This window comes from Gobius niger (assembly GCF_951799975.1).
Source record: "Gobius niger genome assembly, chromosome: 21".
NCBI classification, from domain to species: domain Eukaryota; kingdom Metazoa; phylum Chordata; class Actinopteri; order Gobiiformes; family Gobiidae; genus Gobius; species Gobius niger.
In genome coordinates, this window is record NC_136872.1 from 7,687,256 (window position 1) to 7,703,117 (window position 15,862).

Below are 15,862 nucleotides of genomic sequence, written 5' to 3' on the forward strand. Positions count from 1 at the left end.
ATAGTTTTCCTGGTCTTGCGTAAACAGTGGAGTGATGAGATAACACTTAAAACGGCCATGCCATGCACTCTAGAGGCCTGTGCTAAAAAAAATATTGATTTAATATAAATGTATATCTGAATAATAGCTGCAAGGCCACACCACTATGATTAATGCTGAGAGCTGGTATGCTATGCACGTCACACAAGGCTTTTCTTTACCAGAGCATTATTTTTTTGCCAAATTCCAATGCGACAAATGTATATCGAAATCTTAGAGTAGATAAAGCAAAAAACAGGAACTTTATGGTCAAATAACACACGCAGTGAACACCACTTCTGACCTACTGTTATCCAACGAGGCTGACTTTGGCACAGTGATGAAACGCACATGGCTCTTGCTTACACGTTCCCCTGATAGAAAGTACAACGGTGCAGCCCGTAATCCAAATCAAGTCCAAGAGCGGGGGCCATCCGTCACAGCCACGGGCCCCAAAAGGCTATTCTGTGCACTCGACAAAGGACAAATATATCCTTCTGTAAACACCACCAAAGCTCGTGTTTATGTTAATCGAGAGGTCAGGAATACAGTGGTAGAAGTGCACTCTGGAGACGTGGTGAGAAATAACTTCTGAACGAGAGGAGTCCAGGTAGTAATATAAATGAAATTATATAGTAAAATCGTAAAATTCGTATAAAGACATTCATAATGGTTGACAATCTATTTGCAAACATAGGGCTGAAAAGCGGGCGGGACAGTGGTTTCCCCTACCACTAAAAACATGTACAATGGATGAGTGAGAGTGTGTTTGAGAGTGCAAGTGGGTGACAATGAACAGAAATTAGCCCAAGACTACAATCCATGGCGTGTTTACATACATGAGTATATACAGTGAGAAAAATGGGAATATTGTTCAAAAGTTAATCTATTTCTGTAATTCAACTTCAAATGTGAAACTAATATATGATATAGACTCATTACATGTAAAGAGCAAACATTTTGATGATTATGGCTTACAGTTTTCTGCAATTTTCTAATTCTATGAGAAGCTGAGCCATAATAATCAAAATCATAACAAATAAAGGCTGTACATATCTCACTTTGCATGTAATGAGTCAATCATATGATATATTTGTTTCCCAGTTTAAGTTGAATAACAGAAATGAAAGCACTTTTTAACAATATTCGAATTTTCCGAGTTTCATTAACATGCACTGTCCTGACCAAATAAACAAATAAATATTCCATTCGTATATTCCATTTGCTTCTTCAAGACGTTTAAATTCTATTCTAATATGGGCTTAAAATGAGACTTTAAAATAACCAGTCAATTGGTTATAACTGCTAATTCAAATGTAAATTCTTTTAAGGGTAAAAACATGCCATGACTTTTACTCTTATTGACAAATCATACCTGTATAAAATATCCTATAAAGAAGAGAAAATACTTGAGCTGATGCCCAAGTGCAAGCCAAGTTTAGGTAAAAAATGCTGCAGCCTGCTGTTCCAACTATGTACTGCACTACAAAGCATACAATCAATATTAAAGCATGAATAGCATGTGTTATAAAATCAAGCAGAAAATGAATATAACATTTGTATGAAGATCAGAGCCAATGCATTGCTCCACTCATCCGCTTTCAAAACAACATTGCTCTCAAGGCTTTTTAAAAGACCGATCAAACAGACCCTTGGGATAAGTCCTCTTTGCACGTACCCACTGTGCACAAATAGAGAAGTGAAGCGCCTTTTATAGCCAGAAGTAAATCATTTCCAGTCATAGGTAGCAGCCGGCTAGCACTGATAAGCCGCTAATAGCAGATAAGCACAAGAATGTGAAGAATCTAACGAGAAAACATGAAAATATGATCTAACCGCACACAAACTGACCAGTCGCCCAATCGCGAGCACCCGCTTCTCTCCGACATCCCATCACGGAAGGTCAGCAGAGGTCAAACGTGAGGTTTCTCAAGATGTGGAGCGCGGATAAGGATGAAACCACTCTGAGCCCTAGACGGTGACTGTGGGATCGTTCTTAAGAGATTTCTTATGAGCACTTGTGTGATTGTTTATGCTGGCCCATGTGGGTGTGAAAAACTGTCTGGGGAGGGGGCAGTCTGACAGCTGACACAGTCGGTCTGGCACTTTTTGAGTCGAAGCGATGCCATTGCGGGACATCATTTTGGAGATTTTGCGGCAAAATCCTCAAAACTAAGAGCAGAGCAGTGGTGATAATCTCCCAAAGATAACTCTCCCATAGATAGTCACGCGCCAATATCTTGGGAGAAGTTGAGGCCCAAATTTAAGGCCTTTCAGAAAAGTTTCTTGTCCTATCTCACAGTGATATAAATGTCTGTGAGGAATAGGGGTGTGACCCTCAATGGAAAGGGATATCGCTTTGATGACGGCAAATTCTACACAATGAAGACCCAAAAAGAGATATTAAAATGTGGTGTAAGTGCCTGCAAAAAGTGGGCATGTGATAAAGAAATGCAAGCCATATTTGGATACTCACTTGATCTATTGAACAAAAGTCAGTGGAATGCAGCAGCAATTTGATTTGAGAGCTTGGATATGAGAGAATGGATCGTGTCCTTATCATATAGTGGTGAGCCATAGAAAATGAAATCGTTAAACCACTGACAATGAAATGTAATGCAATACACATCATTATCCATTCCGAAACCGTTACCTACTACGCTTTCAAAACACATAGCTGTCTTTTAACCTATTAACTCCCGCCTGAACCGAGAGGATCTTTTTCCTCACGTCATCAGATTTTTCTTTCCATCATTCTTTTGTTGGGTAGTCAACTCATTTTTGTAACTTTTTTGTCACATTTTTGTGATTTTTTCGTCATTTTTTTTATCACATTTTTGTCATATTTTTGTCATTTTTTCGTCATTTTTTTAATCACATTTTTGTCATATTTTTGTCAAATTTTTATCACATTTTTGTATTTTTTTTGTAACATTTTGTCACATTTTTGTAATTTTTGGTCACATTTTTGTCATTTATCGTCCATTTTTTATCAATTTTTTGTCATTTTTTTTGTCACATTTTTGTCATTTTTCGTCAATTTCTTGTCAATTTCTTGTCAATTTCTTGTGACATTTTTGCCACTTTTTCATCAATTTTTCGTCACTTCTTTGTCACATTTCCATCATTGTTTTCGTCTCAGTTTTTTAAGGGGTTAAACCAGCGGCGTTTCTGTTTGTCCCATTATCTTGCAATAAACCAGGAGTCGGATATCTCCCAAAGGACCCCTGCTTAGCCTGAAACAAAAACAGCTTTACGACTCCAAAAAAAAATCACACAATAACTCGTCTTTTCCCAGAGTTAAAAGTGGCTGCGGTTTTTTGGGCTAAACTTTATCCAAAAAGCGAGCAGTACTCACCCCATCGTGGCGCGCCGTCCCGTTTCTTGTGTCCCGGACCACAACAAGCATGGATGGAAGGGGGGGGGGGCTTTCCCGGCTGTTTTCCCCCTGCTCTCTCCTTCTTGCTCTCTCGCTTCTCTGGTCTCGGGGGCTTTAGCGGTGCAGCCCTTTTTAGGATCTAGAGGGGAAATCAAACAAGTGTGGTCAGAAGGCGAGGGGAGGCAAGCGCATATCCTGACAGGGGAGATGAAACGATGAGATTTTTGCGATTATTTGCGGTACAGCGTGTTCAAACCAAGCTCCTTTGCAGATGGAGCGATGCTGAAAAGTTGCATGAACAGTTTTAGAGTGTTAAAGCCACACTGTGTAACATTTCACTCATAGAATACAATAATATTGACTCCGACTTTTGCTGGGAGCGGGACATCACCATTTCGTCTCCATGGAGATGCTGCTGCTTTGACCTGGGACAAAGATTGTGCAAAGCTGATTTCACTGATTTCGGATAAACTCACAAGAACATGGGACCGATTGCTCAAAACTTGGACCGTCCTGGATAAACTGGGACATCTGGTCACCCTACATTGCTATTGTCTAGCTGAGCATTGAAGCTAGTTTCGCATCGCTAGCATGCTTGTTTACGTATACACTTCTTCACTTGCGGTGTATTTCGTGGAATGCTTCGCAGCATGGCATTTAAAGTGATAGTCTGTAAGTTTACAAAGTGAGGAGAGGGTGAAATTTAAAAGTATAACAATCAAATTCCTCCCCTCTTTAATCAGAAAGCCCTTCTTAGTTTGCAAAATGAGGAGAGCAGGAACAGGAGTTTCAAAAGTTAACGATCAAGCTCCTCCCCCTGCCTCCTGATTGGCCCTGACAGGCTGGTTCACAGGGGAAGCTCGTCTCATTGGTCAACGTAGGAGGATGCTAGACTCTGATTAGTTGCTGTGGTCTGGGAAGGAGGGACCTAACAAAAATAATAAATATATATTATTATTTACATCAAAATGCAAGACCAGGTGGTTAATTTTGCACATATTTTATTTTATTTTTATTCTTTACTTGTTTTAACACGTAGCATCTTTTTGAAATGAATGGGAATGTAGGGGTAAGGGGTTATGAAGTCGTAGGTTACAAAGTGATGCTAGCTGTGGCTACACTCTGAACCTCTGTACCAATTTCTCCCGCTTTTTTTTATTGTTATAAATGATATTTATATTGCAATCTCTGACGATGAATTGTTTCTTTATAAAAATGTATATACGTACTTTTACATGGTACCAAATTCGGAAAACAATTTGCCCTCTAGATCATCCGCTAGCAAAAACAACTGCGCGCAAAGCTAGCCGGGGCGTGCATGTCCTCTAGAGTTGTGTCCAATAAAAGGCGGCCTGCTCTCGGTACAGTGCAGTATAAATAAAAGCTTATGTTCCCAGCGCTTGTTTATCACAGGGTCAGCCTTCCAACAGGGCCCAGGCAGCTGCTGCATATAGACACGCATAAATATTTGCTCCGAACGGCCCACTTCTGGACCCGGGCCGTAAAGTCCTGCCTGGGAACTGTTCCTGCGGAGTTTAGACAGATCTATCCTGGGCTGATTAGCAAAAAACAGTCTCTAAATCATCTTCCAGGACTTTTCAAGGACGATCCAGGGTCGAGTCTGCTCAGAAACATTTGTTGTGGAGTCATTGCAAGCGTTTGGTGGAAAAGTGTGACGTCATCTAAAGCAGGAAAAGCGAGTTCGCTCAGTTTTGGGCTGTTTGTTTCGTTTCTTCTTCACATGGCCATTTCCGATAAATAAGCATTTCGTCGCAGGTGACTGAGTATAGTATAGACAAACACTCATTAATGAATCGTGGTTTGAAACTGAAACCGAAAACAATAACAAGGGACTTACCTGGGCAGGTGAGGGCGGGGCGGGGCACTCCTTAGTCCCCAATATAAGCTCCTCTCTTCTGTTGTTCGAGGTGTCACCAGCCCCATATCCTGCAGTGATGATGGCCCGTCTACAGCTCAGCCTGGCTCTGCTCGCCCTCCTCTGCTTCACCGCTGAATCCTTGGACCTAGAGAGCAAGGTAAATAAGCCTTGATGCCATCAGCGGAGATTTAAGATATTACACACTTGATTTGTTACAGTGTTGTATGGCAGTGGTAATTCAAGAATTGGTATGTTGTAGAAATGTTGAGGCAAGAGTTGCTTTTCAGTGTCAATGTTAACTTGAATTGCGGTGGAATATGTTTCTTAGCATTTCATACCACTGCCTGAAACCCCATCAATATCATCTGAATGTTACAAAATAGTTTAATGAAAACCCAGAGTTGTTTTTGTTCCAGGCCCAAATCAGAAAGGAGGTGACAGCCCTGGCGAAGGAGAATCAGGACATTGCTTAGGTGAGAGCTCTCCATGGTGCTTTGTTCCTCAACCTCCATACAGGAACTCACTTTGTTCTTTTTTTTTGGCAGAGATACTGGTCGACCCGTGGCCTGAGTTCAAGAGTCCTGGACAAAGGCCTGGCGCTGGTGGAGCAAATGGAAGTGATGGTGGAGGAGTACGGCCTGGAGGAGGAGTTCCCATCCGTGGCCAAGTTTGTGGTGAATTTGAAGAACTTCCTGGAGGACACCAAGGACTTCACAAATCAACACATCACCGCGCTGGGGGAGGAATTCGAAGCTAAAGAGCAGGAAATTAAAGCAGTGCTACTAAAGCTGCTGGAGAACTGAAATGTATGTGTAATAAAAAAGTAGAGATGATGTTTATTTGTTGTTAAATGAAATAAAACAAGTGTAGTTTTATCAACTAACAAGGACTAAGGGACTTTTTGTACAAACCTATTCAGTATATGTCTGCAATATAACTAAAATATGTTACCCATGTTATGATATCTACACTATAATACCATCTAGTATCAATAACTGGGCGAGCAGTAGCTTAAGAACATGTATGGGTGGCCTTGGGGCTGTCAGAGTTACACAATCGATGAATAGGATGAGATGGTCTCAGAAAATCAAACTGAACGCCCAAGTGGCCAAAGCAAAACACAAAGAAAACACCAAGGAAATGGCAAGTTTATGTTATATATAAGTGAAATACTGGTAATATTAGTAATAAAAATTAGGGATAAAAATTGGGACAATATAAGGAAATTAAAAAATGGAAGAATGAGGCAGACATTGGGCACAATTTTTTGTTAAATAATAAAAATAATAAATTGGGCAAAAATGGGGAATAAAACTGTGATTTTTGTGAAACAATCAAGTCACTTCTTTAATTCTGTCCCTGAACCAACAGCATCAAAATGTGTATATTATGATATCAGTATCAGAGTGCCTGTGCATGAAACACAGACACAAGCCTTTCTAATACGGCATTTTCCACAAGTGGTTTTGAACTTCTATTTTCAGTTCTCCATTTACGATAAACAGGCATGTCAGCTGATCGACCAAACCTTCTCTTGCTTACACAGAGCGCTGACAATCCCACATCGGAGAATGACAGGCATTCTTGAGTGGACTTTGGAAACAATGTGGCTGATATGAACTGAAACCTAAAACAATAAAAACAAAAGGGACTTACCTGGGCAGGTGAGGGCGGGGCTCTCCTTAGTCCCCAATATAAGCTCCTCTCTTCTGTTGTTCGAGGTGTGACCAGCCCCATATCCTGCAGTGATGATGGCCCGTCTACAGCTCAGCCTGGCTCTGCTCGCCCTCCTCTGCTTCACCGCTGAAGCCTTGGACCTGGAGAGCAAGGTAAATAAGATATTACCTGCTTACACTCAGTTTATGGCAGAGGTAATTCTTGAATTGGTTTGTTGCTGAAAGGTTGCGGCAAGAGTTGGTTTGTTTTTTATGTTTCGAAACATTTCGTATATTCAAAATAAATCAATAAGTCACTTTGACAGACTTTTGCTTGTGTGTTTGATTGTTTTATTTGAAAGTAAAGCTACCACTGCCTGAAAGACAATCTCTTCTGAACGCTACAAAATAGTTTAATGAACCTAGAGTTGTTTTTGTTCCAGGCCCAAATCAGAAAGGAGGTGACAGCCCTGGAGAAGGAGAAACAGAGCATTGCTAAGGTGAGAGCTCTCCATGGTTCACTATTCCTCAACCTCCACAGAAACTCATTTAGTATTTTTTTTGTGACAGAGATTCGAGTCGACTCGTGGCCTCAGGTCAAGAGTCCTGGACAAAGGCCTGGCGCTGGTGGAGCAGATGGAAGTGATGGTGGAGGAGTACGGCCTGGAGGAGGAGTTCCCATCCGTGGCCAAGTTTGTGGAGAATTTAAAGATCTATTTGGAGGACACCAAGGACTTCACAACTGAGCACATGGACTCACTGGTGGATGAATTTGGAGATAAAGAGCGGGAAATAAAGTCACTGCTACTAAAGCTGCTGTAGAACTGAAATGTATTATTATTCACATTATTATTATTGTTGCTATTATTATGACTCAAATGTTAAGATGATGTTTATGTGCTGTTAAATAAAAGCAAAGTTGAATCAATATGTGACCAAGTGCAGTTTTATCAACACACAAGGGACTTTTTGTACAAACCTATTCAGTATTTGTCTGCAATATAACTAAAATATGTTACCCATATTATGATATCTACACTATAATACCCCTCTAGTAATCAATAAATGGTCGAGCAGTAGCTTAAGAACATGTATGGGTGGCCTTGGGGCTGTCAGAGTTACACAATCTATGAATAGGATGAGATGGTCTCAGAAAATCAAACTGAAGTGGCCAAAGCAAAATACAAAGAAAACACCAAGGAAATGGCAACTCTAGCCCTGCTCTAACAAACCAAACAACGAGTTTTAAAGTGGCCCAGACATGAATTCTTTTCAGGGCTGTGTCGAAGTATGGTGAAGGACATTCTAACTGTGGTCCAAACTCACACAATACGAGAAAAAGAAACATCGGGTGCAGTGCCTTTACATGGAACACAGACACAAGCACTTCTAATAGTTCATTTCCCATAAGTGCTTTTGAACTTCTATTTTCATTTCTCCTTACATGATCATTTACGATAAACAGCCATGTCATCTCAGCTGATCGACCAAACCTTCTCTTGCTTACACATGAGTGGACTTGGAAACAATGTGGCTGATACAAACTGAAACCTAAGATATTGAAACAAAAGGGATTTACCTGGGCAGGCGAGGAAGGGGCGGGGCTCTCCAGTGTATAAGACTGTGAGCTCTAGAGTGAGGCCCCACATCCTGCGGTGATGATGATGATGATGATGATGATGGCCCGTCTGCAGCTCAGCGTGGCTCTGCTCTGCCTCTTCTGCTTCACAGCTTCAGCCTTGGACCTGCAGAAAACGGTAGACGTGCTTTGCTTTTGTTAATGCTGGATAGAAAGGAATTAAGACTTTATTCATTTTAATAACACTCTATGCTTGTTGTTCCAGGCCCAAATCACTCAGGAGGTCAAGACCCTACAGAAGGAGAAGCTGGATATTGCTAAGGTAGGATCTCTCCTCCATGTGCTGGTGCTAATATCTCTGAGCCCTAATAACAAAACTCACTTTGTACATTTTTGACAGAGATACGTGTCGACTGATCAGTTCAGCTCCAGAGTCCTGGACAAAGGCCTGGCGCTGGTGGAGCAGATGGAGGACATGGTGGAGGAGTACGGCCTGGAGGAGGAGTTCCCATCCGTGGCCAAGTTTGTGGAGAACTTGAAAAGCTTCATGGAGGACACCAAGGACTTAACAGGCCAGCAACTCTCCACACTGGTGGATGAATTCAGAGACAAAGAGAGCAAGATAACGTTAGCGCTGCTGAAGCTGCTGGAGGATTAGCGCTGAGATCCTGCATGTCTCCTGTTTCCTTTGTTTTCACAGTGCAATATTGATTCAGATCCAAATAAAATGAAGTGTCATTGAATAAAAAAATAAAGCTATTTTCACGACTTTTGGATTCCAGTGTTCAGTCAATATTGATAATCAAAAACAAAGTAGACCTCAGCAGATCTTCCATCTGACAGGACAAATGCACAAACATGAATAAACACATGTATGAAAGTTGAGGAATAGCTCTCACCTTAGCAAGGCCCAGCTTCTCCTTCTCCAGGGCTGTCACCTGCTTTATGATGTGGGCTTGGGACAAAAAAAAACTTTAGGTTTTCATTCAACTATTTTGTAAAACTCCCAAATAATTAATAAATAAAATTATTAAATACACAAGCAAATATTTGTATCATGGTCTGTCAGAGTAACTTAGAAACATATTGTTGTCATCTGATTTAAACTAAACCTATAGAATTTACAATAAAAGCCAAGTCTTGCCTTTATTCTGGAAAGCACCTTGTGTAAATAAAAATAAAATAACGTGTCATGATAATGGCCAAATACAAATTTAAAGTAGGTTTGAGTTTCTTTTTCATTTCTTTGCACATGGTTATTTCTGATAAATAGGAGGCTCGTCTTAATGGACTGACTACACTTTTGTTGACTCATAATATTAACAGTCACAAGAAGAACATGCATATGACATTGAAGTTGTGGTAAAGAAATGCTTAGCACATCTCAGTATAATTTGTGTAAAGGGTTTGACTTACAGGAATCAGCTCATTGGCAGCTCGTCATGTGACCAAAGTTCACGGTGCTCACGGTGAAAGACAGGTGGATTCCCAGACACAGCAGCTATCTGCTCCAAACAAAGGCTAAAAAAAAGAAAAACCAAAACAATGGCGTCATCAGCAGAAGAACCTGTCTGTTGATTGATAGTGTGTTGGGTTAAGCATTAACTTTCATTCAAAGAGAAATGAAAGCTGTACAATTTTACATTATCTCCATTTCTGTCACTATTTATTTATTCATCCATTCTATCAAGACAACGTTGAGATTGAGAGTGACTGGATTTATTTATATTAGGGTTTGAATGTCCAAAATAACCGTCCCCAGTTCACACTTCAGCATCAACATGAAAACATGCTGATCATAAAGTGCATTTGACAATGACAGTAAAACTGACTCTGCCAGTTTTAAAGGTGAAACCAAAAGCTGGATTATAAAAGAGCTGTGGCCTGACTGTTCCTGCTCACTCCTCAGAGAAGTGAAGGCGTCAGCATGAGACTGGTGCTGGGGTTGACAGCTCTACTCTGCAGCCTGACAGACAGCCTGCAGCAGCCATGCAGTAAGTACTTATACATGCATTCTGTACACTCCATTACCCACAATATCTGTGTTTTCTTTAGAAAGCCCACCGTACCTCACTGGGAACCTCATTGCGGTGAGTAGAACTCCATAGTTTAAAGTTACACTACATTTCCATAGTGCACAGGCAGTATGATTCTTTTAAACCAGCCAGTCTGATCTTTAATGCAATGTAAGCTTTGAAAGCTGCCATGCTACAAACAGAAAGTGAAGAATGTGTTTGGAATTTTAAAAAAAAAGCATTGCATTATTTTATTCCCACGTTGATGTGAATGTTGGCTCGTTGACTTTGACAGCAATGGCTGCAGGATGTGCTCTTTTGGTGCGGGACCTGTGTTGAACATGACATTCCTGGTTTGAAAAGAGTTCAGTCACTGAGCTTTAACTGAGGCCTGCTCTAGCACTAAGCAGGACCTATTTGGCGACAGGCACTTGGAAGTTGGAAAGTCCCTTCATTTCCAAACTGTAAATAATTGTTAAGAACAGAAACAGAAACTAGAGGATAAACATCAACAACCCGTACATCATATATAGGGGCGACCGGGGCTATTAGAGTTCACTGCTCATCAACAGAAAACACAAGAGTCAGACGTGCATTCAATGAACGCTTGAACCTTTGACTTGAAGCAGACCTTGCTCTCTTTTATCTCATATTGCAATAAATAGTTATTAACCCTCAAACACAATGGCCGCTTGTAGCAGTGATTCACGACGATGACGCTAGGGGCCGCCATTGGTCGCCATTGCAGCAGTACCTCCATAAAGTGACGGCAGAACGAGCTAGTTTTACATTGCATAGCACTGGACTTTAGACACTAAACAACTGTATTTTTTTTTTTAACTTCCTACAGCTAAATATTGATCCTGTGATAACGCTGGGTGAGGCACAATTAAAGGGACCAGGCTGGTTTTCGTAAGAAAATCTTTAGAAATCCGGTATACTGATGAGGGCCAGACTGTTAGCATTGGAGCTGCGCGGCTACAACCGAACTACACGTCACACAAGGGCCGAGTCTACAGTGAAGATCCCACCCTTACGCCCTTTTTAGGAACATGCTTCGTCAGATCTGAGGAGGAGGAGTCTGTAAATCGGCCATGATTTCCCCGTTGAACGTAGTTATTTTGTCAAACAGTGAGGAGTGAGGAGTGACGGTGTATTAATAATATGTCTATGGTCAAACATAACAAAATCGACTGTGAAAATGTGTCCCATATGTGGGGCAAGTTGTCACAAGGCATGGGGTTGGTTGTCACCATTGTTTTTAATGCAGTTTTTCCATGTTTCCTTGAAATTTGATAAATCCTTGTAACTTTTTTGCTTTTTGGGATAAAAGGACAAAATGAGTTTTAAAAGAGTCACAATGCCAGATGTGTTCATAACACTCATTTGAACTGTTTGAACAAAAGAAGAAAAAAAGTCCATCATGTTATACCCCATGTGACATATAACCCCGAGTGTCCACAATGCAAACGGATTTAGCATGTTAGCTCTAAAACGGCTCAAATCGAAGCTAACACCTCTGTCTTTCAGATCAGTGTCTTTTGTTTAAGTTTCTAACTAAAGGAAAGCTCTCAACATTAAAGTTTGGGAACAGGTACAAACACAATTCAAATGTGCCCTGTCCTCATGTCTTCAGTCCAAATGAGGAAATTAATATTGGAAGAGAAGAGGAACACCAATACACATATTATATATCGGTACCAGCGTACAGCGCCCTCTAGTGCGGCTATAAAGAACAATGTGACAAATTACCCCATGTGACAAATAGCCACTTTCTCCCCTACAACTACTGTGAGTAGATCTGACTGATTTGGAGTAAATGTTTTCTCCATCTGGCGACTGAAAAAGGTCATATTCGAAAAATGTGAACAAATAATCTCATACCCCACTTTTAACAAGCCATTTGACAAGTTGAAATATAATCATTTCCTAAGCATCTTTCAAAATGGACCAATTTATAAAACCTGCAAAAGGATGAATCTCTAATGTGGGCTGTCATCAAATGTAAATGAAAAACCACAACTGTAACTGCATGGAGTATTCGTTAGTGTACCCTGTCCTCTCCAAATGAACAGATGAAGGAAAGTAAAACGATATCTTTGTGTGCGTTCAGTCCCTGCAGGGTGAAGTAAAAATCTGGAATTACGAATACAACACAGCGCTCCAACGGATGCGGGTGCACGAGACGGAGCATCACACCAATCAAACAGTCACACATGAATACCTCCTGCACTTCAGAGAGGTAAGATCTGCCCAGGATCCTGTGCAGCAGAGTTTGAACACAAAATGAACTGTTCGTTTGTCAGGGTGTGATGTACGAGATCGACGGTCAGACCTTCACGTGCACCAAGAAGCCCCTCAGACCAGAGTACAGGCCCATAGGAATCCCACCCGACGCAGAGTATGTGGACAACTACGTCCTGGGCAGCCTGTCAGTTCCCAAGGCGGGCATGAGCGTGCAGGCATGGGCAGGATATACTTCAGGAGGAGGTAGAGAGTAATAACATGACCATAACTGTCCGTCAATATCAAGTATCTTAACACTGTGATGTTCTCCAGAGGAATACTCCATGTTTGTGACTGAGGAGGGGTGTTTTCCGCATCAAACAATCTACTAAACTGAGAAATATGGCGAAGTGGTCTTGGTGTAAGTTTTCACAATAGTCGTTGTCTCTTTTTATTTGTGCATTTCTTCACTCATATTACTTTAAATCACATGTTACAGCCTACAATGAAGGGTCTAAGCTAATCTACTAAAATCAAACAGGCCTGATGAAAGCCAAAAGGAATTTCGAAGCCTAAATAATGCTAAATTGTATGGGAAAGAAATTCAACTTTCCAGGGATTATCTGGAAATGGACTTTTAGCACACTCAAACTAGTAAAAAGCGATCATTGTTATCAGCTCAAGCATTTAGTCCATGTAGGCCGACTGATGATGTTCACTTTCATTCATTCATTCATTCATAGAACTGCTCAGTGGTTCGGTTGAGGTGATGGAGCAAGAGTGACCCCTGGTGGTGTGTTATCCATAATGTGTCCTGTGTTGTAGGTTCATGAACAGCACCATGCACACAGCGCCCCAAGACGACCTCAACCCTCCACGGTTCTGTCCAGACACCGAGTCTGCAGCCAGACCAGTGGACTTCGTCAGTCTGTTCTCCAAGAGCAAAGCCCGACTCCTGACCAGAGCTCTGACCAAACTGAAAAATGTTTATCTCAATGACTACACTGTGTTAAATGTGCCTGTATAACCTTTGTTACTTTGAGATGTCTGCATTTCTGGATATGGTGGAGAACTAATAAATTATAATAAAACAGTGATCAGTATACAGGCCTATATTTTTGGAATCAAAACATGTGGTGCTGTATGCCAGCACTGTATTTAGATTACTTTTTTTTAGTAACACAGTGATGTATTATGATAACACTTACAAAACAGCTCATTAGATTGTAATTACTGAATCATGTTTTTGTAATATTTTGACAGCTGAAAATTCATATTGGCTGGAAATAAGGAGTTTAGGAGATTGTTGGCCATTGTCAACGCCATGTCCAACTTACTAAAACACAAAAGCCTCACTCAGACTTCAGGAAGGACAGCCTGGTTTGATCCTTTTTTAAACCTTAAAGGCCCAATACCTGATTTTTTGATTGCAAACAATGAAAAGGGAAGCCACTAAATTAAAATCTTGTTTGTGGTCCAAGCTCATTCGTAACTTTCCTAATGTATTTGTTGCATCCAAATTCTTTATAGGCCAATTTTACAACTTGCAGGGTCACTTACACTCAGTTTATGGCAGAGGTATTTCTTGAATTGGTTTGTTGCTGAAAGGTTGAGGCAAGAGTTGGTTTGTTTTTTATGTTTCGAAACATTTCATATATTCAAAATAAATCAAAAAGTCACTTTGACAGACTTTTGCTTGTGTGTTTGATTGTTTTATTTGAAAGTAAAGCTACCACTGCCTGAAAGACAATCTCTTCTAAACGTTGCAAAATAGTTTAATGAACCTAGAGTTGTTTTTGTTCCAGGCCCAAATCAGAAAGGCGGGGACAGCCCTGGAGAAGGAGAAACAGAGCATTGCTTTGGTAAGAGCTCTCCTTGGTTCACTATTCCTCAACCTCCACAAAAAATCATTTAGTATTTTTTTTGTTACAGAGATTCGAGTTGACTCGTGGCCTCAGGTCGAGAGTCCTGGACAAAGGCCTGGCGCTGGTGGAGCAGATGGAGGACATGGTGGAGGAGTACGGCCTGGAGGAGGAGTTCCCATCCGTGGCCAAGTTTGTGGAGAATTTAAAGATCTTCTTGGAGGACACCAAGGACTTCACAACTGAGCACATGGACTCACTGGTGGATGAATTTGGGGATAAAGAGCGGGAAATAAGTTATTATTATTACCGTAAATTCTCTAATACTGGCCTGTATTATTAGCGGCCGGGTCTCTAACAGAGGCCGGGTCTCTAACAGAGGCCGGGTTCTCGGCTGGCGGAGGCAAATTAAAGCTGGTCTCTAAAACAGGCCGGGGCTTTTATTAGAAACTATAGCGGTAGAAATAATCCCCATGTTAGGAATTTGTCTCATACTGGTGTAAAGGAAAACTCATGTGCAGGAAGTAACAAACGGGAACCCGGGCCGAGGGGGACGCTGCGGAGGAGCTGATCCCAGCGTAACTTTACACAGATTTAGCCACTTTTCAAAAGTTGTGTGACCCTCCAGGGTTTTAATAAAGTCTCCATCGTGTCTTCAAAGCACGTCCAGATGCTCCGTGTGCAGGTCAGTCCCACGCCTCAAAATGACTCCTCCCATCAGCGCGAGCGTCTCATCTTCTCTCGGGTCAGTCTCATGATCAAACACAAACGCTCCGTCTAAACTCGCCTTTTACACAAGATAACATCAAATAATCCGGCCGCACAAAAGCGCTTCTGACCATGTTTCCTGTGCGCCTTTTCACGCATTTCGACACAGATGTCATTGAAGGTTAATTGGAGCGGCCACAACAAGCTGTGCGTAACATCACAAGCACCTTTCCGTGGCCGCTGCATCTTCATCCACCATCATGTTCCAAGGCCCCGTCCATGCGTTCGTCTGCTGCGCCTCATAGCTGCTATCGCGGCTCAAACGAAGTGCTAAAAAATGACACTAGTTTAAAGTGAATCGGACACTATGGGGGGACTGATCAATAACCATTCAATGATCAATATCTCAAAAACGAAGTGCGCACAAACGCTAATTTTATGTGCACAAACGAAACACAAACGAGTGACACCATTTTGAAGCAAATCGGACACTATGGGGGGCTAACTTCACACAAGTCACCTTTCTCCGGGGTGAAGTCTC

General features: G+C 41.3%; 3 protein-coding genes across 3 annotated transcripts; all 3 read left to right on the plus strand.

Moving 5' to 3' along the window:
* The first annotated feature begins 7,003 nt into the window (after positions 1 to 7,003).
* On the plus strand, positions 7,004 to 7,795 carry LOC306980776 (uncharacterized protein). Its single transcript, XM_079580203.1, has 3 exons — positions 7,004 to 7,105; positions 7,375 to 7,431; positions 7,502 to 7,795. The coding sequence occupies exons 1-3, from the start codon at positions 7,025 to 7,027 to the stop codon at positions 7,751 to 7,753; spliced, it is 390 nt and encodes a 129-aa protein (XP_079436329.1). The 5' UTR covers positions 7,004 to 7,024; the 3' UTR covers positions 7,754 to 7,795.
* An 807-nt stretch (positions 7,796 to 8,602) lies between these two features.
* LOC306980791 (uncharacterized protein) lies at positions 8,603 to 9,218 on the plus strand. Its single transcript, XM_079580218.1, has 3 exons — positions 8,603 to 8,688; positions 8,776 to 8,832; positions 8,911 to 9,218. Exons 1-3 carry the CDS (start codon positions 8,605 to 8,607, stop codon positions 9,166 to 9,168), a joined length of 399 nt encoding a protein of 132 aa, XP_079436344.1. The 5' UTR covers positions 8,603 to 8,604; the 3' UTR covers positions 9,169 to 9,218.
* Positions 9,219 to 10,429: 1,211 nt separating this feature from the next.
* LOC306980889 (ependymin-1-like) lies at positions 10,430 to 13,639 on the plus strand. Its single transcript, XM_079580427.1, has 6 exons — positions 10,430 to 10,504; positions 10,566 to 10,600; positions 12,639 to 12,767; positions 12,832 to 13,015; positions 13,085 to 13,172; positions 13,577 to 13,639. Exons 1-5 carry the CDS (start codon positions 10,438 to 10,440, stop codon positions 13,141 to 13,143), a joined length of 474 nt encoding a protein of 157 aa, XP_079436553.1. The 5' UTR covers positions 10,430 to 10,437; the 3' UTR covers positions 13,144 to 13,172; positions 13,577 to 13,639.
* The last annotated feature ends 2,223 nt before the right edge of the window (positions 13,640 to 15,862 follow it).